Source organism: Schistocerca piceifrons, chromosome 2 (genome assembly GCF_021461385.2).
Source record: "Schistocerca piceifrons isolate TAMUIC-IGC-003096 chromosome 2, iqSchPice1.1, whole genome shotgun sequence".
NCBI classification, from domain to species: Eukaryota; Metazoa; Arthropoda; class Insecta; order Orthoptera; family Acrididae; genus Schistocerca; species Schistocerca piceifrons.
The window spans coordinates 596,922,103-596,949,307 of NC_060139.1; the positions used below are offsets into that span (position 1 = coordinate 596,922,103).

At 40.1% G+C, this 27,205-nt stretch overlaps 1 protein-coding gene across 1 annotated transcript in view; it reads left to right on the plus strand.

Annotated features, from left to right (window-relative positions):
* LOC124775646 (esterase FE4-like) overlaps positions 1–27,205 on the plus strand; it is an 83,350-nt gene that overhangs the window by 40,699 nt on the left and 15,446 nt on the right. Inside the window, exons 7-8 of the mRNA XM_047250474.1 lie at positions 13,348–13,513; positions 26,589–26,770. Of these exons, the coding sequence (XP_047106430.1) occupies positions 13,348–13,513; positions 26,589–26,770 (348 nt within the window). The remainder of the gene's footprint in view (positions 1–13,347; positions 13,514–26,588; positions 26,771–27,205) is intronic.

The following is a 27,205-nucleotide window of genomic DNA, read 5'->3' on the forward strand; positions in this document are numbered from 1 at the left end:
CTTCATGAAGTCATTTCAGCCTCCTAGAAAATTCCATTTTGAGTATTCACAAATGGCATAGTGTGTTGTTTGCTCCAGTGTGTAACAATGGGATTGGATTTGAGGCTGTATACAATCCCCCATTTATAAAATGATGCTTTGCATCTTGAATGCCTAGCTCTGCTGCAGTTTAGGTGGTTTGAAATATTTTTTGACGAATGCATGCTGTTGGTGGCATTGTTGGCTCCGTTTGATTTGCCAGGCATTGTCCAGCAAATATTGTTCATGTAGTTCTCTAGCACTCTTTTAAATTTCAATGACTATGTTAGTGGATTAGTGGAAACTGTTGGCATATCACACATGCATTTTAGATAAAGCTTGATATGTGGAAGCTGAGAAAGAATTTTGTTGATCTGAGACTTTACATTCCTTATTCTGCTCCAAGTTCATTATATTTTGTCAGTACCTCACTTTTTTTGTTTCTTTGGCTGCTACTTGTGCTGTTTTCCCTCTTTATCACTTGTCACTTTTCAGTTTTCAACTCTTTTTCATTACTGTTTTACAGCTAAGTTTTCTCATGTACATCTGTCCCATCAGTCCAAAAAGTTTCAAAACTAGAGTAATAAAATGTAGAGAAGAGTTAAGATGGCGGTTTAGTGCTTCAAATGCTCTTCATAGTCTCCCCCTACTTGTGTGACTTGATATGTATCCTGTAGGTATGCCTGTAAGAGGCTTTTGGCTATTCCTCTGATACCATAAGCTTCGATCTTATGAAGTAGCAGCTCATCAGATACTGTGTCAAGTGCACATGATAATCTGGCAACAAATATGTCATCTTTTCTTTCTCATTCAACTTCATAAATGTTGTATGTATTAGTTCACACATGGCAGATGTTGTTGAGAAGCCTTTTTCCTCTGACAAAAAAGCTTTCTAACCTTATTGCAGTAATCTTTTCTAATTCTATGTTGGTAGTTTTCAATTTCATCATATTACCTTTTTGTGCAATGGCTTCACTATTGTATATTTTAATTCAGAAGGAAACACATCTTCATTCAAATTTTCATTGAAGAGGTGGCCCATAACAGGAATGAGTGAATGAATGTTGGCATCTTTTTAAGATAATGAAGGAAGTTTCATCAATCTAGTAGAGACTTTGTTTTCCATTTTATTTATCAGTTATTCTCTTTGTCTTCAGTGTTTTCTGCACAATATATATCATTCTGTGTCTCAAACTGCAGTGTGGACTTGAACTTCTCAAAAGATTTTTCTTTGTCATCTAATTTTGCTCATCTCATATGTACGTTGTGAATTGTGCATGCTCAGTAATTCCATTGTCTGGCAAAGATGACCAGAGAGGTGAAGTTTTATTATATAAACTCTGCAGTTTTCTAAGTTGGTGTAAAAGTGATCTATACAGCTAGAGGAACTCAAATACATCATGTCATGCATGTGCATACTTCAGATTGAGACTGAAGGCTGTCATTCAACCTAAAGACAAGTAAACTGAATGATTGTACTTGATAGGCTCACCCAAGTACTGTGAAAAGTGATTGTGTAATACGTAAAATTTTAAGAAAAAATAGAAAAGTAGGAGATGAGATACTGGTAGACATAAAGCTGTGAGAATAATTTGTAAGTTGTATTTGGGTAGCTCAGTTAGCAGAGAACTTGCCCACAAAAGGAAAAGGCTGTAGGTTCAAGTCACAGTCTGGTATACTATTTTAATCTGCCAGGAAGTTTCAATTAATGGTGACACATCCTGTTGACATTTGTTTGTATCTTTTATTTACATTTTCTTTGCATGGAGCTGTCACAGTGACGGCTCTTGCAAACTTCAGAAATAATAGTATGACAATAATTAAAAACTAAACTAAGCTCCACCTGAACAGATCACGAAGGCCAAATGATACCAACTGGCCACCATGCCATCTTCAGCCCACAAGCATCACTGGATGTGGCTATGGAGGGGCATGTGGACAACATTCTGCTCTCCTGGCTGTATGTCAGTTTGTGAGATCAGAGCCACTACTTCTAAACTCTAGCAGCTCATCAGTTTGCCTCACAAGGGCTGATTGCACCCCATTTGCCAACAACACTTGGTAGACTGGATGGTCACCTTCCAAGTGCTAGCCCAGTTTGACAGCACTTAACTTTGGTGATCTGATGGGAACTGGCATTACCACTGTGACAAGGCCACTGGCATGATAATAATTACACTTACAAAATATCTTACAAACTACAACTGCTGCATCTTGTATCTATTTTATACATTTAACAATAGATGACAGGAAGACTTTATAGAATCATGTGATCATGATGCAGTTATACATAGAATATTTATGTCTAGGTCACACTTAATTTCTTATAATTACATGTTTCCGCAGACTGTCAGCATCACAACTGTAGTAAGCCAAAAAAGAATAAGCATGGAATACAACTTATTACATATGTTACTATAAAGGACACAATTTCAGAAACTGATAAAAGACAAATAAAGCAGACAAATATGAAAGATACATATCAGTAACTTAAAAAATAAATACAACATATTACATCAAAAAGTACATGTTCACACAGGCATGTACTACTGGTAACAAACCAACAAGTGAGAAAGTAAATTGTTAATCCATTGCCAAGTGGAACTCTAAACTCAAGAAAAGTGCACTCTAATTTAACAGAAGAATCACAGGTTTGAACATAATTAAAATACAAATTACATTAAAAATATGTTTTACCTTTGGGTTTCAATAATGCAATGTCATTTGTCACATGCTTATGGATTAATGGATAAACACATACATACTTAAATGTTGTAAGCTTTACCAAACATGAAGTTATATAAGGATAAGACATTATGAGAAAGAAACTTTCCTAGCAAGTTAAAACTATGTGCCAGGCAGGAAATGAAAAATGGGACTTTTATCTTTCATAGGAAGTGTTCTATCAACTGAGCTATGCAAGCACAACTGATGTCCCAACCTCACAGCTTTTCTTCCACCTGTACCTCAACTCCTGGAAACAATCCATGTCTCCACAACATCCCTTTTTTGGTAGTTGAAGTCTCACAAGGTACGCCAAAGAGCTTCTGTGAAGTTTGGAAGATAGGAGATGTGATACTGGTAGAGAATAATCTGTGAGACTGAGTCATGAGTAATGTTTGGATAGCTCAGTTGGTTGTGCAATTGCTCGTGAATGGCAAAGGTCCCAGGTTTGAATCCCAATCTGGCACACAATTTTAATCTTCCAGGAAAGTTTCAAATCAGCATAAACTCTGGTGCAGAGTGGAAACAAATTATGGAATTATGAGACAGTTTTATAACAAAATGGCAGCAAACATTAAAATAATATTGGGTGAATGAAGAATACTAACTGCAGCCCAAACTTGTGGTGGACCTGAATAAAGGAGTGCAACTTGAAGAGCAGTCAGATCTCAAATAAAGGTGCACTAAATAAGATATTTTGCTTTTTAAAGATATATTCAACACAAGATAAAACTAATAAGAAAGACACAAACAAATCACATACAAAATAACGTGAAGAAACTATATAAAATATTGAAGTAGCATGATTCGGAAGAGTAAGGCCACAGATTGTTGTGAGAAATTGCAGAGCATGAAAATACAGTTAAAAAAATCAGTAGCTAAAGGACATTGCAAGTGTAAAGTATAAAAGTCAACCACTGCACAACATTCTTTCAAAGCCATGAGAAAGTAGAGCTTGCAGGTGTTTTGACATCATAACAAGTCATAAAAAATATCAAACAACCAGTTGTTACTAAAATCAGTGTGCTCATTTAACACATTCTGACTGTAAATACTTTAGGAATACACACCTAAAAGTAGAATCATTAACTCATTGACAGGAAAAAAGAAAGAGAGAGAGAGGAGGAGGAGAAGAAGAAGAAGAAGAAGAAGAAGAAGAAGAAGAAGAAGAAAGAAGAAAGAAATAAAGAAAGAAAGAAAGAAAGCTTGCTAACTTCTAGAATAATCCTTCTTTGAGCTAGTGTAAAAACTCACACAGGCACACCTTTGCCCCTACATGAAACCACTTGGACACACAGTGCCAGGTCTGTCTAGGATGAAGTGGGGGTTGTGTTGCGTGGTGTCACTAGTGGGAGAGAGAGGTGGAAGGCAGGGAGAGGGGTTGGGGGTGGGTTGCTAGTGGCTCAGAAGGAGGCAGCCACTTCCTGGCTGGGTTGGTTAGAACTGAGGATGTGTTGCAGCAATAACTCCCATCTGCATAGTTGTGAAGCGACCATTGAAATTGAGCATGATATGCTCATCTGGATTTTGCACCATCAGATGGTCAACTTTGTTTTTGGCTACAGTTTTCTGATGGTCATTCATCCTTGTGGACAACTAGTTGGTAGTCATTCTGGCATAAAAAGCTGTACAGTGTTTGCAGCAGACTTGGTATACAATATGGCTGCTTTCACAGGTGACTCAGCGTCTGAAGCGATAATGGAAGCCTGTGGCATGACTGGAGTAGGAGGTGCTAGATGGGTGGATTAGTGAGATCTTACACCTGACTCTTTCACAGAGTACCACTTGAGAAGGGGTGGAAATGATCTTGGGTAGGATATCCCTCATAACAGCATGATGGTAGATAATTGAAACTGTGACAAAGGACAGGGTTCACTCATTTGCAACTGATTCTTGTGGGTGGTGAGAGGATTGGGAGTGTGTGAGGATGTGGCACAGGAGATCTGTTTGTGGTGGGTTTTGGGCATAGTGCATGTCTGTGAAGGCCTTTGTGAGACTGTAAGCATACTAGGCAAGCGTGTCACCCATGGGTGGTCAGGATGACTGGGAGGGATTTATGATGTTGAATGGATGGCAACTGTTGAAATGTAGGTACTGTTGGTGGATAGTGGATTTAAAGTGGACAGAGTCATCAGAGGTGGAGGTCAATGTCCAGGATGGTGACACTATGGGTTGAGGGGGACAAGGTGATGCATATGGGAGAGAAGGTGTTGAGGTTGTGAAAGACTGACAATAGGGTTGGCACTTTGGGTTGAGGAGGACAAGGTGATGCATATGGGAGAGAAGGTGTTGAGGTTGTGACAGACTGACAATAGGGTGTCTTGGCCCTAAGACCAGGTCATGAAGGTATCATCAGTAAACCTGAAACAGGCTAGGGTTTGGGAATTTTGGGAGGCTAGGAAGCTTTCTTCTAGATGACCCATAAACAGGTTGGCATATGAGGGTGCCTTGCAGGCAGGGCAGTTTCAAAAAGATTTTTCCATACAGAGGACAAATCATTTGGCTCCCTTTCCCCCTCCCACCCTCCTTACCCATACAGACCTAAGTTACTTTTCTGTGTGCTCTTATCAAGACTTTTATGAATAAATCCAAATCTAGTGATTTTTTACAAATAAATTTTACATAGATAAATCTCTGTAACAGAAATATATTTCTTTATCTTACTCCAGTGCTAAACACTAAAATACCAACGATTTATTTCTATTTAAGATAATCTCTGAGATTTTGTTAGCTTTATTTTATTTTTTATGGTTTTACTATGGGAGAAAAAACTAGACAGTGTAATTTTCTATGTTCAGTTAAATTGTGCTATTGACTAAAATGAGTGAAAAGCATGCAAATATAAAATTTTGTTATTTTATTTTAGTTTATTAATAGAAGTTTTTAACTTTATAATTTCCAAGTTATTTCATTTTCTACCAGAAAAAGTCTGGGAGCAATATGATAAAACATCGATATAACTTTCATTTGTCTAGATTGTCAGTTTGTAAAATACAAGGACCCATCACATTAATTTAACCACTGCCCATGTTTGACATCAACATATTTTAATCACTCACAGATGGCAAGTGGCAGCTTTAGCAATGGAGGACACATAAAGTTTGTTGGGGCACATGGAAAACAGTGCAGCTGTCATCGTATTACCTGATGTCCAAAAAAGGGCATGACATTGGATTTTGAGGCAAACATGGAACCATTTCTAAAATGGCTAAGCCTGTAAACACTTCATGTGGCTCTTTGGTTAAAATATACCATCTATGGCAAGATAGCACTTCCAATACTGGATCAAGGCAACTGTGGTCAACCATGGACCATGGATGACAATGGTTACCAATGGCTGCAGAGATGTGTACAGGCAAATAGATTACAACTGTTGAGGAGCTGACTGCCCAGATGAACTACCAACAGGGTCTCCTCAAGGAACGTTTGCTTAATGTTGTTGCATATGGGCCTTCACAGCAGGCACTTGGTTCAAGTACCCAAGTTGACTGCTGTTCCTCAGCAATGAAGGGTGGAATCTGCTCACCAATACTGCAACTTATTGTCCACTGAATGCCAACAGGGGCCCGTTTCAGGTGAATCACATTTTGTGCTCCATTGTACCATGGCTATTGAATCACCAGAAGGGTCAAGATCAAAGGAAGGATGTTATGAAGTGGGGCTCTATGGCATCCACCAGCAGCAAAATTCAGTGTGTCTCACAGCTTGCAGCATATGTGCATGGTTCAAAGATCACTGTGATAAACTGATCATACTCCCATGGCCACAAAACACCCCAGATTTAAACCCAATCCAGAATCTGTGGGCTCACCTTGATTGGGGTGTTCACACCACATATCCTTAGCCAAGAAATCTAGTGCAGCTGGTGACACCATCAGGGTCATCATACTCCAAATGCCTTTTGGTGCCTCTGAGAGCCTCAATTACCCTCTTTCTAGATGTTTCACAGTGCTCTGCACTGCAAAAAGTGGTTACTCAGGCTTTTGATAGGCAGTCACACTAATGTTGCTGGACAGTGTACTTTTACTAGTTTCAAATGTATTAGCAATCATCTCAAGATCATTATATGTCATTACTAACTGTAACACATCACTTGTTTTAAATTCAAGTACTGCATTATTTTTTAATGATTCAGTGCTTGATTGTACAACATGTGACATGTTACATTCTGTAACATTATTTTGTGATCTGAAGATGATTGCTAGCACAGTGGAAATGGGACATATAATTCTACAAACTCACTACCTAGACAATTAAAGGTTATTAATGTCAACACAGTATTCATTGCATTACATTTCTTTAATAATACTTTTCATGTCCTTACCATTCTGTTTTGGAAACATTTATTTTTCACTGATCAGGACACCTCTTCCTTTTCCAGGAGGGACCATCACCCTTGGTCTCATCATGGTCATTTGCAACTGCTACAGAGCATTTGACTTCTTGCAGAATTCCTACTGTTTCAATTATTCCCACTTTGTCTGTACCATCTCTTGCATTTAAACCATCCACAAAATAACTCATTTTCTTCAAAACATTCATTCAAATATGTCAACAAATGTCCTACTGATAAGCTGAACTGTCCTTACCAGTGTCTATTTCGACAATGCATTGGCAGCAAGAGCTTCATTGTTGTGTACGCATTCACTACAGCGCAGCCAACCTAATTCTGAATAAGAAAAATATTCCTTTGAATTGTAACAAACTGAAAAGAAACTTTGAATGTCTAGATTGGTAAGTCTGACGTCAGTTGGTATTCCTTGCATCTGGACATGGCTTGATGACCACCATGCGTATTGAATTTGGTTGGTTTTGCAAACGTTGGACTCTTAGCGGGATTTGAACTCAAAGGCAATGTGCAGTTAGCAGCTTTTGCAACTGAATACGATTTTCCACAGCCAATTTCAATGGTTTATTGTGGGGTTTGCACCCTGAAACCTATTCTATCGTTCCAGGACTGAAAAAAATTTATATGGTAGTGCACTCCAGTCAAAATCAACAAAAAATGCATTTAGCAGCATTTGAATCTGGCCTGCTCGTGTACAATTTGTTATTTTTGGAACTTCACAGTCATTTGTGAAATTGCTAGGATAGATTTTGCTACTGTCAGTACTGATAAAAATTTTGTCTGTGAACAATATAGTGGTCTAGGAATTTAGAAATGTTCCTGGAACCATTTTATGGGCATACACTGGCTATATCCTATTTACAAGTACAAGCACTATACTGAAAATCATGGAAAATTATGAAAACCTTAATTAAAGGCTTAATCCAATTAATGAAGTATGCCAACCCATGTTGTGTATAAACATTAGGTCAGCAAAAGTGTAATGTCAAAGACAAGAATCTAAAATGCAAAGAGGCACTATCTGTTATGGAAAATGTAACAGTTTTTGTAGCTTACTGTTGATTATATTGTAAGTTAATTAGTTTCACCAAATTTGAACTATTTTTCTGAAAAGTTGGAATGCCAGTCTTTATAATGTATAATGTGTGGTGTCACTAAGCCCATAAAGACATATTTTCTTAAGCAATATTTGCTACGTTTTATGGCAATGAAAAGTTTAATCATTCATATATTTTGATTAGTATCACTTTCATAAAAAAATTACATATATTAGAAGTATTGGAACATTAAAATCAATATTCTGAACACTGAATCTAAGTGAAATGAAGTGTATAGAATATTTTGAAACATTTATGTACATACCATGTGTAAATTTCATAAGTAACACTATCCAGATAGGATGAAGATCAGAAAAAATTAGTTGTTACCAGGAGTTGAAATCATAACAGATGGAGTAATCCCAGTTTGTTATGTCTCAAAGTCTAGTTGGTTTCTGAGACACTGAATATTTAAGTGAATCATCTTTAAGGGTGTTACATTTTCTTGTTGATTTGTCACTTTGTTCAAATTACATTTAATTATGTCACATTGTTGCAGTAACTAATTTCACTAACTGCCTCTTTAGCACTGTGTTTCAATAATTGGTCACTTATTTCAGAACAGCTTTTCTTCAAGCAAACAGGACTCAGACACATCGGAAATACATCCTTGAACTCTTACATGTTGGCTCTTTATTCTAAAAGAAGCCTCTTGGTTGTAGTCTAGGCCAATTGGCCCCTCATTCTTTTTAGCTTTGTGGCACAGCTTACTTATTTGGGAGAGAAGCTTACCTGTCCCTTTGTGCAGTCAATGGCTTTTGTGTTCATTACAATTTATTTTACCTGGATTTAGCAAATGTTCATAGTTAAACTTATCACTGCATTTTTTGGCTCTGAATTGTAATACTGAACTTCTTTGTTTATACGTAACCATTGTGACAAATCATATCACACTGACATGTTTTTGATGATGGTATTTGTATCAAATAGCAGAGGGAGGCACACAAAGAGGATGAGGGAATGTGAGAGGGGAGGAGGTGATGAGACGAGGGGCCAGAAACTATTGGGTGGAAATTGTAGGGACAGTAGGTTGCCATAGGCTGAGAGGCCAGAATAATATCTGGAGTTGAGAATGTGTTGTAAGGATAACTCCCACGTGTGCGGTTCATAAAGGTGGAAATCAAGCATATTATGTTCTGCAGCATTTAGTGGTATAGGGTGGTGTACTTTGCTTCGGGCCACAGTTTGGTGGTGGCCATTCATTCTGATGGACAGTTGGTTGGTAGAAATACCAATGTAAGAAAAACTGTGCAGCTCAGCTGATACACAACATGACTGCTTTCACAGGCAACCCTGCCTTTGAAGTGGTAAGATAAGCCTATGAGAGTTCTGGAATAGGAAGGGCTGGGAGGGTGGATTGGAAAGGTCTTGAACATAGGACATTGTGGAGGTTGGTTAGGAGATGAAACACCACATTGGCAGGGCTGAGAAGGATCTTGGGTAGGACGTCCTTCATTTTTCAGGGCATGACGATAGCTAATCAAAGCCCTGATGTATAAATTAGTGCAGTTACTTCAATTCAGGGTGGTTTTGGGTGACAAAGGGGGCATTCTTTTGTAGCTGGGTTAGGTTAGGTTAGGTTAGGTTAGGTTAGGTTGGGTTAGGTTGGGTTTGGCTCTTGGAGATGGTGGGAGGATTAAGGGTGAGTGGGGAAATGGCACATGTCTGTGCATGTCTTTGCACGCCTGTATGCATTTTTACTTATCTTTTTTGTTATCCAGCCCCTCCCAAGCAACTAACAACTTTATTTCATTTCCTACTCATTTCCTAAGGCATTCCCATTTTCCCAATGCCATCCCTGCCACATTGGACCCCTGCTCTATCTTTGTGCACCAGTTCAGAAAGATATCTCTCTCCTTGGCTAAAATCCCACCCCACGTCCTGTTCTTTAAATGCTGCTTAAACCATGGAATCCTGCCCAATGGCCTAACCAAAAAAATTCCTTTCTCCAGATCAGACTTGTCCTTTCATAATGGCATCCACCTTTTCAGAGTCCACCAAACTCTATCCCTTACATACTGCAAAAACACATTTCCATGGCACAGGCATCCCAGAACCTCCTCTGCTCCCTCTGCAAGATAATGCTACTCTGCAGTCCCTATTCCATACATCACACTTCTGAAATTGAGTCCATTGCTCTCCAGCACCTGGGAGAGCTTTCCAGACACCACCTCCATAAGTTACCCAACATGCTGACATCCTACTGCTGCCATGGGGCACCACTATCCAGTCCTTATCCTACTCAAAGTGTTTCTCCTCGTCAACCTCTCATAGCACCCAGACCCTGCCTGACAGACCTTTTCAACATGACACATCCCCGAAGACTCCCTACCATCATTCCAAATCTAGAGTCCGACAATCTTGTAATATTGTTGTTAATCTTTCCATCAAATTACTCAGCCCCACAGAAGTTTCAGTCCTATCCAAAGGACTCACTTTTAGCACTACACCCATATTTAACCATACTGGACTTGTCAAAGATGTACTCTCCTTCTCATCCCTGTAATGGAAACATTTCTTTGCCACCAATTTCTCCAACCAAATCCAACCTAATTCCAACATTGAACCCAGCCTCTCCCAGATCATGCCACCATCCTACAAGTGTAATCCTCCCCCACTTCCACCTAACCTGCCCCAGACCACTTTCCATGAATTCCTTGCCTCAAAATTGGCCTCACCATCCTTCCCCAGGAACCTTCCTCAGAAAATCAACCTTTCAGCAGAGGAAAGGACAGCCATACACAGTGTGACCTAATAATCCTCCCTACTGACAAAGGCTCCACTACTGTCATGATGCATCACAGTGACTATCAGGCAGAAGGGCTCTGCTAATTGTCTGACCCATCCACCTATAAACTCTGCCTTAGTGATCCCATCCCAGGAGTACAACATAACCCCCAATCCCTGTTTAAATCCTTAGGCTCTTTCCAGAACCTCTCCCCTGACTCCAGTTCCCTCATCACCCTTGCGACACCCTGCACAAGCACAGTCTACATACTCCCCAAAATTCACAAACCCAACACCTTGGTTGCCCCATTGTAGCTGATTATTGTGCCCCCATGGAAAAGATTTCAGCCCTCGCTGACCAACACCTCCAACCAATTGCCTGTAATCTACCCTCCCATGTTAAAGGTACCAACTACTTCCTTCACCAACTCTCAGCCATCTTGAAACCTTTACCTCCTGTTTCCCTATTGGATCACTGTTGATGCCACTTCCCTATGCATCAACATCCCACATGCCCATGGTCTTGCCACAACTGAACACTATCTCTTCCAATGTTCTTCAGACTCCACACCCACTACCTCATCCCTCTTTCACTTAACTGACTTTATCCTAACATACAACTACTTCTCCTTTGAAGGGAAGGTATACAAACAAATGCATGACACAGCCTTGGGTACCTGCAAGGCCCTCCTATGCCTACCTGTTTATGAGCCATCTGGAGGAAAATTTCATAGCATCCGAGAACCCCAAACCCTGCCTGGTTCAGGTTCACTGATGATTTCTTCATAATCTGGACTCAAGACTAAGACAGCTTATTCTCATTCCTCCACAACCTACCAATCAATTCACTTGGTCCTTCTCAACCCAGCATGACAACTCCTTAGATGCTGTTATTGTCCTCTCTGATTGTTCCATCCACACCTCTGACCACATTAAACCCACAAACCACCAACAATACCAACATTTTGACAGCTGTGAACCTTTCCACTCAAAACATCCCTCCCATACAACCTTGTTACCCAGAGATGGCATACCTGCAGTGACAAGAACTCCCTTTCCAAGTATACTGTATGTTTCACCAAGTCCTTTACAGACAGGCACTATCCTTCACACCTAGTCTGCAAACAGATTTCCTGTGCTATTTCCTTACATGCCCCCAGTCCTCCATCAATCTCAAGAGTCAGCTACAAAGCAGTGCCCCCTTTGTCACCCAGTACTGCTCCAGACTGGAACAACTGAACCACATCCTTCATCTGTGCTTTGATTGTCTATCGTCATGCCCTGAAATGAGGGACATCCTACCCAAGATCCTTCCCACATCTTCTAAGGTAGTGTTCCATTGCCCACCCAACCTCCACAACATCCTAGTCCATCCCCATGCCACACCCAAACTAAATCCTCTGCCCCATGTATGATATCCCTGTGAAAGACCTAGGTGTAAGACCTGCCCAATCCACCCACCCAGCACTTCCTGTTCCAGTCCAATTACAGGTTTATCTTACATCATCAAAAGCCAGGCCACCTGTGAAAGCACCCATTTTGTGTACCAGCTCAGCTACAACCATTGCATAGCTTTTTTATTGTGGCCAAGAGCAAAGTAGACCACCCTGTGGCACAACAGGCATCTGAACATAACATGCTTCATTTCAAAGACTGATTCACAATCCAGGACATCTGGATCATTCCCTCAACCACTGGTTTTCTGAACTGTGCAGTTGGGAGTTATCCTTACAACAAAGTCTCTGCTCCAGAAATTATTCCAGCCTCAACCTAAAATAATCTACTGTGTCTACACGTCCACCAAACAGTTTCCACATCCCCTTTCCTATCATCTCCTCCATATTCACATCCCCTCACCCTCTTTGTGTGCCACCCTCTGCTGATACACTCACCCCTTCCCAGCTCCTCTTCTTTTTCACTCCACTTTCCCCCACACCCCTTTCCCAACCTCTCTGCCCCACAGCCTCCCGACTCTGCACCTGGTGGTAGTTTTGTCATACCTTGTTCATGCTCCATTCTTCTCTTCCACAACCTACAACCTGCTATCCCTTCCCCTTCCTTGCCCCCTCAAGATTGCTGCTTCCTTTCAATGTGGCAGTGGCATTCTGGTCCAAGCCTCTGGAGATGGCAGTCGTGTGTGCGAGAGGTGAGCTTTATTGTGTGAATGAATGTGTGTTCCTTTATCTGAAGAAGGCTTTGGCTGAAACCTAAATGTGTAACAGTCTTTTTGTAATTCCTGTCTGTAACTCAGTGAGTCAAATTTATGATGAGCAGCAATCTGTCTGTTTACTTATATTGTTGATATTCCAAACTGGAGTTTCCATTGTTTGAAAATTTTATGACTCATGCAATCACTACCTGTTGCCCAGTTGTGCACATGGAGAAAATTTTGGTATCAGCTCAATGTTTTCAGAAATATGTACTGTATTACAGGACCGTACAAGTTTCATGATGTGCGTGTGGGTACCACATGTGGAACCAGAAAATGATGGTGCCTTCCTGACTGAGGAACCATGGGTTATTATGTCTGAAGGACGTTATAATCAAGTACCTTATCTAACTGGCATCACAAGTTATGAGTTACTTGGCAGAACACAAGGTACGACTTCAAAATATATTAAGTCCTCTGAAGCTTCTGTGTTGTTTCAATAGCAGTCACCAAAGTGAGAGCAGGTACCAACTAGGTCAGCTAAGAAAAGCATTCTTTGAAAACACAACTTGTTTTATTCTTCATTTTATATGCTCCTGTAAACAAGTAAACCATAAGTGTCTATGTATTTGTTTTGTGTAGTGTTTGTAATTTTGTGAGCGTTACTATTGATTGGGTGTAGTAGAGTAATAGTTAGGAGCAACATAGCAGCAGTATTTAGACTGTATCTAGCAACTACCCAACTTACAGTATATTTCTTGTTGCATAGCGGAACAAAGTTAAAGACCTATAGGGACTGAGCCTGTTGTAAACACAACAGAATAGTGGGGGAAACTGAGCACTACCTGGAGACAGTTGGGAGCTGAGTTGAATGTGGTTGACTGACTTGAGGGTGCTTTCCTGATCAGCAGTAATGCTGAGACACCTGCAGCAAAAACTGTGGCAGCTCTTCCCTTGAGGACTCTTATGTCATATCACCCTCTGGCCATTCCACACTCACCTGAGTGTTAACAGCAAACTTCTGGGTGGAAGGTAAATGTGAGTACTGGCGGCAGTCTTGCCATACCTTGTTATAGACCCCACAGGCTCCAACAGACAGTGCTCTTCTTTCCTCTTCCCTGCCCTGTCCCAGTGTTGTGTCAGTCTTGTGATACATCATGAAGTTTTACATATATCTTAGAATTTCACTGAGACAGTACAGGATGCCTCATATTTTGGGCCATGGTATAGTCATATGATATTCCTAAAGGTTCTGGACAAGTGCAGAGAGTGTGTTTGCTGGACATGGAGATGTGAAATGTAAGATGGGTGATGGAGCCCATCAGGAAAATAGCAAGCATGACAGGAAGGCAAGTGTGCATTGTGGTTTCTGGATGTAGAGAGCATCAGACAATGGCTGTTTAATGCACTGGATACAGCCAGTAACAAGTTTGTGAAGTGTGGCCCACATCAGCACAAATGATGCTTCCCCAATTCCAACAGGGAATGACTAAGTTGGTGAAGGCAGCTAACCTCTCACATTGGGTGAAATCTGAGCTAGCATGCTGATTGCAGTCCTTGGTTTGGAGCTCAACAGAAAGCTTAAACAAGATGTTCAGGCAAAACTATGATGCTGTAGGATGCAGATTTCTTGACATTTTTGGGTATAAAACAGCGGGACAGGCATTGACTATACCATGAAAGTGTCTACTAGAGAATCAAAGTCCATGTGGAGTGCACATGTTGGTGTCTTAGGTAGGAGAAGCCCCTCCTTAGATAAAATAAATTAGATGCTGATTTTGGAGAGGATAGAATATAAATCTGATGAAATCAAATGTTAAAGATGGACAAAACATTGAAATCAGAAATCTTAACAGGCTCATTGCCTCAGGAGCCATATTTATTTGTCATTAGCCAACATATGTTGCAACAGACACTGCAAATTTTGCAATTCTGAAGTTTTGCATCAAATTCAATAGTTTGCCATCTTACAGATAGAAATTTGCTTCATAACAGTTAAATTGATGTGCTGCACTTGGAACTTGGGGTGTCATTGGTGTCACTGGTTTGCATTCATGTGCTATCTGTCACCTAGTTGCATGTGTGTCAAATCCAAATAATTTATGATCACTAGTTGTGAAGTGAATTTCTGTAGTGGACCTGCTCTGCAGTGCCACTAAACCATACCATGTGACTTTTTCTCTTTTCCAATAGATGTGGTTGCTAAAAGAGAGCTCTGATCTATTTAAGCTACTAAAATTATGTTATCAGGTTTGTGCTAACTCTTCTGTACTAACATCAATGTCTCCATTGTACAATTACTTTTACAGTTGCAGGTGATGCAAATCACTCACATCCTGTAGCTCACGATAGAGCATAACATGTATGTACCATGCTTTGACATTAGAGACCAAACAACATTTCTCATCATGATTCTACAGTTGTTCCGTCATTCATATTCTTGCCAGTGCCCCTATTCTCATTGACTTCCACAGCACAACCAAGCTGTGATGCCAAAGCATAAGTGGGCCTCCTCAGCAGGTGGAGATGCACATTTGCCATAATGCCTTGCTCATTTGCCAAGATGACTTCTTTTACATGAATCTGCACTTAAATTTAAGAAGGGCATGTGCGGTGGGATGTTCTATACTTAACAACAACTTAAACTACATTTTTAGCTTCCACAAACATCATTCATCAGTGTAAGAGGGTAAGAATGGAAAACACTATTTCATTAAAAATGCACCCAGTCTTTTTTCTTCTCTACTTTTCCACTAACGCCCCCCTCCCCCTTCTCTCTTCCCTGCCCTCCACGTAACCTCCCAAGAGCACCTAGATGTCCTACCCTCTCTCCACCTCATCCCTGCATGCTCCACAACAGCACTTCATGATCCCCCACCACTACCCGGGTATCCCTCACCCTCCCTACCCCAGCCTCCTACTTATGCTCACCCACTTGCCTCTCCCATCATGCACTGCTGTTGCTGCATGTAGAGACTGTGGTCATGTGTGTGTGAGTTGTGTTTGCATGAGTTGTGTGTGAGTGTGTGTGTGTGTGTGTGTGTGTGTGTGTGTGTGTGTGTGTGTATATATATGTATGTGTTGTTTATTTTTGACAAAGGCCTTATTGGCCAAAAGCTTATTTTGTGACAGTCTTTTTGTTGTGCCTATCTACAACTCAGCATATCCGCTATATGGTGAGTAGCAACTATCCTATTAATAATATTGTTACATGCTCATCATCTGAATTTTCCTCTGCATCCTCAAGAGAAATTGACTTCTTGTTCTTCTCTAACCTGACTTCTATTTTCTTCCACAACCTAAATTGTCATTTATCCTTCCTGCCCCTTTCATTTTGAAATTTTGTCTACGTTCTCTTCATCACAACAAGTAGTATCTGATCTATTACAGGAATATCAGTTTGCTGGTGGCAAGAAACCTAAATATTGATATACCTCAATTTTCTTTGTGAAAGGTACAAATACTCTGTACCCTTTCGCATCATCATCATAACTGATAAATAAGCCATCTTGTACTTAGGATCTAGTTTCAATCTCTTTTCTTTGAGTAGAAGGACAGACACACAAACCCCAAATACACTCCTGGAAATTGAAATAAGAACACCGTGAATTCATTGTCCCAGGAAGGGGAAACTTTATTGACACATTCCTGGGGTCAGATACATCACATGATCACACTGACAGAACCACAGGCACATAGACACAGGCAACAGAGCATGCACAATGTCGGCACTAGTACAGTGTATATCCACCTTTCGCAGCAATGCAGGCTGCTATTCTCCCATGGAGACGATCGTAGAGATGCTGGATGTAGTCCTGTGGAACGGCTTGCCATGCCATTTCCACCTGGCGCCTCAGTTGGACCAGCGTTCGTGCTGGACGTGCAGACCGCATGAGACGACGCTTCATCCAGTCCCAAACATGCTCAATGGGGGACAGATCCGGAGATCTTGCTGGCCAGGGTAGTTGACTTACACCTTCTAGAGCACGTTGGGTGGCACGGGATACATGCGGACGTGCATTGTCCTGTTGGAACAGCAAGTTCCCTTGCCGGTCTAGGAATGGTAGAACGATGGGTTCGATGATGGTTTGGATGTACCGTGCACTATTCAGTGTCCCCTCGACGATCACCAGTGGTGTACGGCCAGTGTAGGAGATCGCTCCCCACACCATGATGCCGGGTGTTGGCCCTGTGTGCCTCGGTCGTATGCAGTCCTGATTGTGCGCTCACCTGCACAGCGCCAAACACGCATACGACCATCATTGGCACCAAGGCAGAAGCGACTCTCATCGCTGAAGACGACACGTCTCCAGTTGTCCCTCCATTCACGCCTGTCGCGACACCACTGGAGGCAGGCTGCACGATGTTGGGGCGTGAGCGGAAGGCGGCCTAACGGTGTGCGGGACCGTAGCCCAGCTTCATGGAGATGGTTGCGAATGGTCCTCGCCAATACCCCAGGAGCAACAGTGTCCCTAATTTGCTGGGAAGTGGTGGTGCGGTCCCCTACGGCACTGCGTAGGATCCTACGGTCTTGGCGTGCATCCGTGCGTCGCTGCGGTCCGGTCCCAGGTCGACGGGCACGTGCACCTTCCGCCGGCCACTGGCAACAACATCGATGTACTGTGGAGACCTCACGTCCCACGTGTTGAGCAATTCGGCGGTACGTCCACCTGGCCTCCCGCATGCCCACTATACGCCCTCGCTCAAAGTCCGTCAACTGCACATACGGTTCACGTCCACGCTGTCGCGGCATGCTACCAGTGTTAAAGACTGCGATGGAGCTCCGTATGCCACGGAAAACTGGCTGACACTGACGGCGGCGGTGCACAAATGCTGCGCAGCTAGCGCCATTCGACGGCCAACACCGCGGTTCCTGGTGTGTCCGCTGTGCCGTGCGTGTGATCATTGCTTGTACAGCCCTCTCGCAGTGTCCGGAGCAAGTTTGGTGGGTCTGACACACCGGTGTCAATGTGTTCTTTTTTCCATTTCCAGGAGTGTATTTTCAAATCCTCTAAAGGTGATTCTCTGACGTAATAACCAGTTGAAGTGGCGCTGTGGTTAGCACACTGGACTCACATTTGGGAAGACAACAGTTGAAACCCATGTCCAGCATAGGTTTTCCACAATTTTCCTAAATCGCTTCAGGCAAATGCCAGGATGTTCTTTCAAATGGCCACAGTGACTTCCTCCCCTAGACTTCCTTAACCTTATGGGACTAGACTTCGCTATTTGGTCCCCTACCCCAAATTAACCAACCTGCCTTAAAAGGTTCCAGAAGAAGTTTTACCTTCGACAGGACTTGGACCAGATTAATTTAGCACATAAGCCACAAGTTAAGCACATCAGACCAGAAATGTCTGGGCATTCCTTACCTCTGTGACCAAGGAGCTTCAACCAAGGTGCACATTTCTCTCTCAACTCTTCCATTTTGCTGTGATGTTTATATGGAGCATCTATTTTTTGATGGGTTATGCCATTTTCACTCACAATGTACCTGAGTCAGTACTGATACATTCCAGTACATTATTTTTGATTTTCTCTCTCAGCTTTTGCAATAAAGTTCTTGGTCAAACCTTTAACTTCATGCCTCTGTTCATAAAGAATACTTTGAAATAATCTGAGTAGGCATCCTACGAATGCATTTCCCTCAGTCTGCAGATGTTTGCATGAAGTCGGCATTAGCTCTTTATGAATTTATGAATTGATGTAGAAAGGAAAAAAAATGTTGTTTATCTGCCAAACACTCCTCACAACTGACAAACTCATCAGTGAAGTCCACTACTTTATGTGACAATAATTCTTTTGCATGCACAATGCTATTATGGCAGAACTTTTTATGTCAGAGACTCAAATTTTCAACATAATTAGACGAATTTACCTGACCACTATTAGTATTGACTGATGAAAGGTCACTAGCGTCATTATTGTCAACCAAAGACTGCATTTTATCTGCAGCCATCAGAGTAATCATTTATGGTTCTTACCGCAGTCTGTTTAGGGAAAATAACATATGATACATTTTACTGATGCATGAACTTCACTTCTACTGTTCAAGGATTTGTATTTTTCCTTCTTTGGCGCTAAACAGGTACCTTCATCCAACACAGCTCCTACAGAAAACAGATTTAATTTCAGTTCCGGCACAAAAAAGCAGTCCACTAAAGTACTGTTTTGATAACTTTAACCCCATTCCCTACATGCAGTTCCACAGTACCACACCCAGCCTCATGAAGAAGTTTACCATCACCCACAGTAACTTTCATTGAGCTTTCACCTGGTCCAGTTTCTTAAACAATTCTCTCTTATCACACATATGCTCCCTAGCACCTTACTTATGAACTAGGCTGTTACTCATAATATCACCAAAACACTCTACCACTGCATTGAAAAACAGACATAAGCACATGGGGCTGTAACATTTAATCAGGCACAGTACATTAAGCTTTATTATAAGTAAGCTTGTACAAAGTTTATTTAAAAATGTAATAGCTTACAGTCAATGCCTGATGACAATAACACACAATGAGAATAAGCAAAAAAACCAAAGCAGTTTACAAACATAAGTTAACTCAAACCAAAGAGAAACAGCGGTGCTGCCTTAAAATCACACTAACATTTTACCACTAATAAGAACACTGAAACCTTTAATAGGAAGCTTGAAAAACACACTAATATCTATGTTTGATGAGTAATCTGCACTAAACTAACTGTTATTTCACTCTAAATAATTTATCTTTTTGAAACCACAAAAATTTGCACATCTCATCTGGCACAGAGCTGTTCATGGTGCATTGGTATGAGCAGAAAGTCACCCTGTGTTAGAAGTAGGACTAGACTACACTATTTCAACAATGTGTTGCCATTTCTTTTAAGGTTGTTGTACTACATTTTCAGAAGAAAAATGGGAACTTGGAAGAATAGTTATTCCACACAATGTGATCCAGGGCATGAGTAACCTGATTGAGGTGGTCCCACAGATTCTCAACTGAGTTTAAATCTGAGCAGTTTTGTGGCCAGGAAAGTAAGGTAAACTAATCCTGGTGTTCTTTGAACCACGCATGTTCAGTAAGAGCTGTATGACATGTTGCAAAGTCCTTCCAGTAGATACCATCATGCTGAGAGGGGGGGGGGAAGGTTCAAATGGCTCTAAGCACTTTGGGACTTAACATCTGAGGTCATCAGTCTGCTAGACTTAGAACTACTTAAACCTAACTAACCTAAGGACATCACACACATCCATTCCCTACGCAGGATTCAAACCTGTGACTGTAGCAGCAGCACGATTCCGAACTGAAGCACCTAGAACTGCTCAGTCACTGCAGCCGGCTCATGCTGAGGAGAAACAAACTGCATGTAGGGGTGTACATGGTCCCCAAGGGCAGATGCTTACTTATGTTGATCCATCACGCCTTCCAGAATGACAACATCACCAAGGGAATTCATGAAAACATTCCCATACCATAAAACTCCCTCCACCATCCTAGACCCTTCCAATGATTGTGGCAGAGTATTTGCTTTCAAACTTTTCATTCCCAATGGAGCATAAAACATGATCATCTGAAAAGGCCATCTTTGCCACTCAGTGTATGTTCAGTTGCAATATTTTCATGCAAATTCCAGCCTTTGTCAGAGATGAACAGCAGTCAGTGAACCAGGCACCTGCTGTGAAGCAACATTCATTGAACAAGAATTGAAGAGATGCTGCTGGTAAACCTTTGGTTCATCTGGACAGTAAGCTGCTCAACAGTTGTACTTCTATTTGCCTGTACATGTCTCTACACTCATCACTGAGCCACATTATCTATGGCCCATGATGCACCACAGCTGCCTCAGTGCCAGTTTTGGAGAGCGCCATTTTGCCATGTGCAGTACATTTTTATAAAAGTGGCACACAACAAGTTTATAAACTTAACCATTCTAGAAATGCTCCTACCCTTGGACAGAAAGCCAGTGATCATGTTCTTTTGGATGTCAGATAAATTGCTTCATTTATGTGGTATTACAACAATGACTGCACTGTTTTGCAACCCCAACCCCTTCTCTCCCTGACACACTTTACGTATACCCCACTGCTAGTGCTGCCACCTGCCATCTGTGAGTCGTTATTTCACATTGATGTCAGTCACAGGGGGTGGTCACATTAATGTGACTTGAAAGTGTGTTAGTGCCAGTCCATTATTCTTGGTACTGTAGCACTATAGCTTACATATGAGTATTTTCTGTGGCACAGTGAGATCTAGAAGTAAGGCACAAGTGAAGGAATTGTCTGAAAACCATCAAGAATATCTGCAACAAGCATTTGTACTGTATTTACTGTAGAAAAACCTACCCTAAAACCAAAGAATGAAGAGGAAATCAAATTGTGATAGTCAAAATAGTTGCAAAAAAGACAGCAGATAACAGCACCCAAATTGATTACCTGTTCCTTGTCTTCCTAAAATCATTCAGTATAGTTCCACCCCCTTGTCTAATGGATATTGATTGAATGATTCATCTTATTTATTTATTTATCCATAGAACAATATGCATTGTATGGACATCACCAAGCAATCTGTTGTACAATTTTATTCCATAGTATGTGATAGTCAAAATAGTTGCAAAAAAGACAGCAGATAACAGCACCCAAATTGATTACCTGTTCCTTGTCTTCCTAAAATCATTCAGTATAGTTCCACCCCCTTGTCTAATGGATATTGATTGAATGATTCATCTTATTTATTTATTTATCCATAGAACAATATGCATTGTATGGACATCACCAAGCAATCTGTTGTACAATTTTATTCCATAGTATAATGTACTACCTTGAGATTTGATTTGTTTCTTATGTTTGGATGTATACAGTGGATTTGGTTCCATGGTCACGTACTGTGCTGTTTGTGGTGTACTGATTAAAATTTTTTCTTATATAAAGTTGTGATAGACGTAATCACACAGAAGTGTAAGATTTTTTCTTATATACTCCCTTTGTCAGAAAAGTTCCAGGACAAGACTTTTTAAAAAATAGAAAATTGCACTTACCAAGTAATGACCATAGCTCATATTGAAGTAGTCCCCTCGACTATATACACATAGAGTGTCAGAAAAGTTCCAGGACAGGACTTTTTAAAAAATAGAAAATTGCACTGACCAAGTAATGACCATAGCTCATATTGAAATAGTCCTCTCGACTATATACACACAGAGTAACCAACGTTTCCAGAGGTCTTGGAAGCAAGCCGGAAATTTTTAAACTGTGATGCTAGTAAGATCATTCAACAGAGCCCATTGGATGTCTGTGATATTTTGATGAAGCTTTCCTTTCAGTCGCCTTTTCACTCATGTAAACAAGAAAATAGCCACAAGAGGTCAGGCAAATATTGCAGATGTGTGATGGCAATAACACAGTGTCTGGCCAGATATTCGGTAACAGATAACTGTTCTGCAGTTAGCACCAGTCCTGAGAATGCCACAAATGGGGGCAATAATGAATTGCTTCTCACAAATGTTTCAAGATTTGATGTAAAGAGTTTGGTTCAATGTTTGACTTTGAGGAATATTCTCATCATGAACCAATCCTTTACTATCAAAGTATTTTATAAACATTGTCCTTATTCTCAAAGGTTGTCATTTGACTTTATTCAAGGCTGGTAATCCAGGACTCTGCCATTCAGCACTTTGACACTTCATGTTATGGTCATGCTGGTAACAACTTTCATCCTCAGCAATATCTTTGACAGAAAAGTGGGATCCCATGTGGCTCTATCCAGTAGATCAGCAGAAATTCTTCATCTTACCTCTTTCTGTTTGTCTGTTAGTGTGTGAGGGACAAGTTTCTGTTTCCATAAATCTTTGCATAAAATTTTATGACACACATCATGATTCAAATTAAGTTCTTCTGATATTGCACACACAATTTTATGACAGTTTTCTAGGAATAACTGCCTACATGCTCCATATTTGCATTGGTACATGCTGTAGGTGGATGACCAGTTCTTGGATCACCTTGCACTGAATCTCTGCCTTCGCAAAACTTTTTGTGCCACTCAAAAACAGGACTTCTTGAAAGTGCCTCTCCTCCTTATGCTTACTTAATCGTTGCCCACATTTCACCAGGGGTTTTCCTGAGTTTAACACAGGACTTAATGTTCACTCTTTGCTCACAATCAGGATATGTTGTGTCACTGTACTAGTGCACCAAGAACCCAAACAGTGTGTTGCTAGGCACAGGCCTGCCACCTAGTGAGTTTGTCGAGAACCACGATTAAGGTCATTTCAAGGATGCACGCATACCAGGTAACATAAAAACAATGCTTGTTCCTTTTTAATATTACAAATTCAGAAATGAAAAATCTGGTCCTGGAACTTTTCTGACGAAGGGAGTACATTATGTTGTGATAGGTGTATTCACATAGGACTGTCAGAATTTCTAGCTTTATGAATTATTCTTTACAGTGTTCCCTGTTACTGCCATTCATACAAGTCTTTCCTGTATCTTGAAAACAGTTTGCATCTTCACAGCACTTCATCCCCAAAAATGTATCCCATAATTGAGGGTAGAATGGATATATCCAAAGTAGGCTACTTTGAGGAATGAGATACTGTACACTGGTGCAAGGTTTTGCATGCTGAGGGTAAAAGGCTCACATGGTCTGTCAATTCCAACTGACAGTCTACATTCCTCCCCAAGAATATGGTATCAGTTACACTATCTAGTACATCATTGTTTACTTTCAGTGTAGTATCATTGGGTTTTTTTAGTCAGAAGTTTATAAAGTTTTTCTTTTTCACATTTAAAGTTACTATATTGTGCAATGACCAGTTGTGAACATCTCTGAGAGCTCCATTGCATTTGTCTGTCAACTGTATTGCATTTTTAGTCTGTAATCACTACAGTACTGTCATCAGCAAACAGTATCTTTTTCTACTTACCTGACACACTGTGTGAAATCATTTACATATATATAAGGAAGAGATCTGGGTCCAATAAACTTCCCTGGGGGACATCAATATTAATATATCTCAGGTCTGACAAGTCTTTCCTTTTCATCCCATCTGATAAGTCTCCCCAGACCCAGAGTCCTGGGTGACCTTCACAAACTCTACCCCTTTTCCTAAACCTCTCCAGTTCCTTTCACTTCACCCCTCTTCCTTCCCCTTCAGCCTTTCTACCAGAAGAAGAAGCCACTGGCTCTGAAAGCTTGCATTAGTAAAAGCCTTTATTTTACATGTGTGTCCTCCTACTGCCACTTGGTGAGTAGATCTTTTATCTATCCATTTGTTTTTAATTGGTATTTCCAGGTAAAATAGTGTATGGAATATCAGGCCAGCTTTATGGTTATATTGTAGAGTTTGTTTTGAACAGGACAGATTGTTTCATTCTTACCGGAGAGAAATCTTCAGATGTAGAAGTAGCTTAAGGATCTGCCCTGAAAAAGTTTCATAGAAGATGGCTGTTTACTATAACTTATTACGTATAAACATGTGGCAAGATCTACTGTAGTTTGATTATATGATTGTTGAATGATCACTGGAAATGGTCACATGTATTAAATATCTGGAGGTATGCATGTGGAATGATTTAAAGTGAAGCAACTAGATAAAACTCTTCATATGAAAGGCATATGCCAACCTGAGATTCGCTGTAAGAATCCTCAAGAAGTTGCAGTCCACTTTCAAAAGAGGCAGCTTACAAAACCCTCAGTAGATTAATACTCGAGTACTGATTATCAGTCTTATCAGGTATTATTAACTAGAGTATTACAGTGCACTCAAAAAAGAATTGTGTATTTCATCACACATTCATTTAGCAAGTTAAAAAGCACCATGGAAATCCACTAGAAGAAAGGCACTGTGCATCACAGTACAGTTTACCGTTAAAATTCCAAGATCATATGGTTCTAGACATGTCAACCATTGTACCGATGCCTCCTACATATAGCTTGCAAAGGTTAGAGAAATTTAAGTGAGCTCACCCCATTAGTCATTCTGTCCCCACACTGCTTGCACCTAGAGCTGGAAGGGGGAACATAACATTGGTATGCCAACTAACCTCCACCACACATCATAAGTTGACTTCTGCATTATGAATGTAGTTATAGTTGTAGATGCAGATGTACACGTAGCCATAAGAATTCCTTCAAGATATTCTTCAGTGGAGTAGGTAGAGCCATTCAACAGAAGTTTCTAAACTTTAACAGTCTTAAAATTCACTAAATTTCCTAGGAGACATTTAACATGCTCCAGCAAGTTATTTAATACATGTGTACCCATGAATCTAACTGCTTCCTATTTTTATGTTCAACTCCTCTTGTGTTTATAGAGGTTTCTTGGGTCCTAGTATGATAATCATGCTTTCCATTATTTTTTATCAAATTAGAAATAATGGAATTGCTTCCTGAAGAGTAGGTATCTGGAGGAGTTTCTAGAAGTAAGATAAGCTATTATTTCTATGACACTTAATTACTTAGTTTAATGTTCCATAGATCAATTGCACAATAAATCATAATAATGTGAAATGGGTCATTTTACATTCACATCAAAAACTACGAGAGCATACAGAAAAGTTATGCCTCCAAATTTTTTATATGAAAACTCTTAAGGCTTTTTAAATAAAATAAAAATTATTACATTGTTGCAGGTGTTGCAGCACTCATGTGGTCTGGCACTGTTATGCTGAAAGGGACAGTGCTCCATTTGTGGATAAACTCTTCGAATTCAAAACTGAATTACAGCACACTGTTCCACTCACTAGACATTACATGCTGCCATGTTTCATGCTAAAATTAAGAGTCCTCTTGCAGCATAGGGCTGCAAATATGTAGACTGTTAATAACATTTGTTTTATTTAAAAAGCTTTAAGAATTTTCAATTAAAAAATTCTGAAGCATTACTTATCAGCAGGCGCTCATATTTTGTAAATATGGCTACATGCTGAACATTTAGAATTTTTGTTAAGACAAACAAATATAAGTTGATAATTTCTACCCAGCACCTTTCACACATTACAATAACACAAAATATTTTACAGAATAGAAGGAGTTATCTAGGAGAAAGTTTTTCAGATTATTTTCAAATTTTACTTTGCTGTCTGTCAGGCATTTTATGTCAAATTTCTGTGTTCTGAAAGTGTTATCATTGCAACTTTAGGTTCCCTAAGAAGTGGTTCCTTAACATATAACTGAACATAAAAACACAGAACAAAGTACTTTTATCAATTGTTAAATCATTTATGGCTGAATTCGTGTGTGCATATAATGGCTTCTTTAAATGCTGTCAGCTCTAAACACAAATGCAATGGTCACCAATTACATTTTTGAAGTACAAAAAGTTATCCACTGGAACTGGTTAGATATGTATAGCATATCTAAATTATTGTGTCATGTAAAAATCTTCACTTAGATTATATTACTTGTCAGTGGGACTATATTTTGTTTCATGTCATGTTTAGTACAAGAGTTGCTTTTATTTATTTATTTTCTATAAACTGCAGAAGTCTTATTGAGATACTCACTACTGCACTAATAAATTAATTTTCTGTTTGCAGCAAATGGAGCATTTGCATCTGAAGATGGTGTAAAAAATCTGAATGATAATTTTGATGCCTATGTTGCTCATGATCTTCGAATCTCAGATAAAGATGAACAATCGGAAGTTTCAGCACAGATTCGACAGTTTTACTTTGGGGACAATGAGATTACACTGAAAGATAATGATACAATTGCAACTGTAAGAGATATTTTTTTACTTATTTTTAATGAAAACACAACTTCCTTGCTTTGTGAGGATGTTAATCATGATTGGTGAATGATTGCCATCCTAAAATCAACAAGTAAAACAATATATTTCAGACGTACACTGTGCTGTTGAAATCTCCCCCTTTATTTATTTTTTCCATTAGCATTTATAGATATGAAAATCAGTGTGTGTTAACTTCATGACTTTGAAATACCTAGAACAATTTCATCAAAACTTGAGGCAAATATGATTTATCATGTAGAAAATCCTTTTATGTTATTTTTACTATACAAAAAATGCTGTGGTGATGGGATGTCCATGTGATCCAGTCCGTAGATAGATGTAGGTGGCAGTGTGAAGAGGGTGACATGTAAAAATAATTTGCTGGCTGACAGCAATCCCAATGACATAAAGCACTCTGTCATC